The sequence below is a fragment of the Phragmites australis genome, chromosome 9 (assembly GCF_958298935.1).
Source record: "Phragmites australis chromosome 9, lpPhrAust1.1, whole genome shotgun sequence".
NCBI classification, from domain to species: domain Eukaryota; kingdom Viridiplantae; phylum Streptophyta; class Magnoliopsida; order Poales; family Poaceae; genus Phragmites; species Phragmites australis.
In genome coordinates this window covers 20,221,685-20,222,907 of record NC_084929.1, presented here as the reverse complement: position 1 = coordinate 20,222,907, position 1,223 = coordinate 20,221,685, and the positions used below count along the sequence as shown (strand labels likewise).

Sequence of the window (1,223 nt, the reverse complement as noted above, 5' to 3'; positions counted from 1 at the left end):
CTGGGGTGTTTGGTTTGAGGGATAAACCCATCCTAGATGAGATGATCCATCATGGGTTCATCCCATGAACTTTGGTGGGATGACGCAATCCCTCATGTTTACACTAACCATGTGCTTGTGAGGAATGAGATGTGATGGATCAACCCACTCCATTCCTTAAACCAAACATGTGGGTTAGGAATGAGGTGGTGATGGATCACCTCATTCCTCAAACCAAACACCCTGATAATTTCCAAATGGGATTTATAGATAAGAAACTTTGATATATCTTAATTTGCTTCTCTGAGCTCTCTCTAAACTGTCTGAAACATTAAACATAACATGAAATCGAGTTCTGAACTTGCTATCCCATCTAAAAAGTTGGGAACTTTCCTTACACTTCCTTTATTAACCCATCTAAGGCATAAGCACTAGTAACCCATCTAAGTTTGACAGCTTACATCAACAGCAATAGTATCCAAGAGCTGGACTCGTACAAGTCACAATCAAAGGATGCGGGCGGGGTTCTAGAACGCACCTCGCAGGTGCAGCTTCGCGGTCCCGGCCCCTATCTCTCGCAGCATCAGCGGCAGGTCGTTGCAGTCGAACCCGCAGCCGCAGGTGGGGCACTCGAGAAAGTTCTGGATCCCGAAGTCGGCAGAGGCGATGCCGACGGAGAACTCGAGGTTGTCGCCGTTCCGGATGACCTCGACGATGTTGAGCCAGAAGAAGAGCACCTTGACGGAGACGCCCTGGAGGTCGGTGAGGTGGTCGGGGGCGATTTTGCCCGTGATCTTGGTCTGGTAGCGGAGCGAGTAGGAGCCCTGGATGGAGAACTCGCAGGTGGAGGAGCCGGTGCCGGAGGCGGAGGCGCCGAGGGTGGCGGTGAAGGCGCCGGTGGAGTTGTCGAGGGTGTAGGCGACGACGCCCTTGGGGAGGATGCCCGGGGGGAAGTCGAACTCCGCCAGCGCCTCGTACGCCGTCGGCTTCGCGGAGGCACCCGCCGCGGCGGCAGCGGCGACGACGGCGAGCAGGAGGAGGAGGCGGTCCTGCGGGAGCATGGCGGATTTCTTGGAAGGCTCTGCTTCTTGAGATAATTGACTACTAGTATTTGCGATCCTCCCCACCTTTTGTGATGGCAAAAGAGGAGGGGTTTGGTTTGGGGAAGGAAGGAAGGGAGGAAAAGGTCGGATTTTTGGGCGTTGGGGAAAGAGGTTTGAGTCGGGCAGCTGTGATAGGTTGAA

The 1,223-nt window shown here is 54.0% G+C and overlaps 1 protein-coding gene across 1 annotated transcript; it reads right to left on the bottom strand.

Annotated features, from left to right (window-relative positions):
- Positions 1-250: 250 nt before the first annotated feature.
- On the bottom strand, positions 251-1,223 carry LOC133928755 (uncharacterized). Its single transcript, XM_062375225.1, has one exon. The coding sequence runs from the start codon at positions 1,038-1,040 to the stop codon at positions 507-509; it is 534 nt and encodes a 177-aa protein (XP_062231209.1). The 5' UTR covers positions 1,041-1,223; the 3' UTR covers positions 251-506.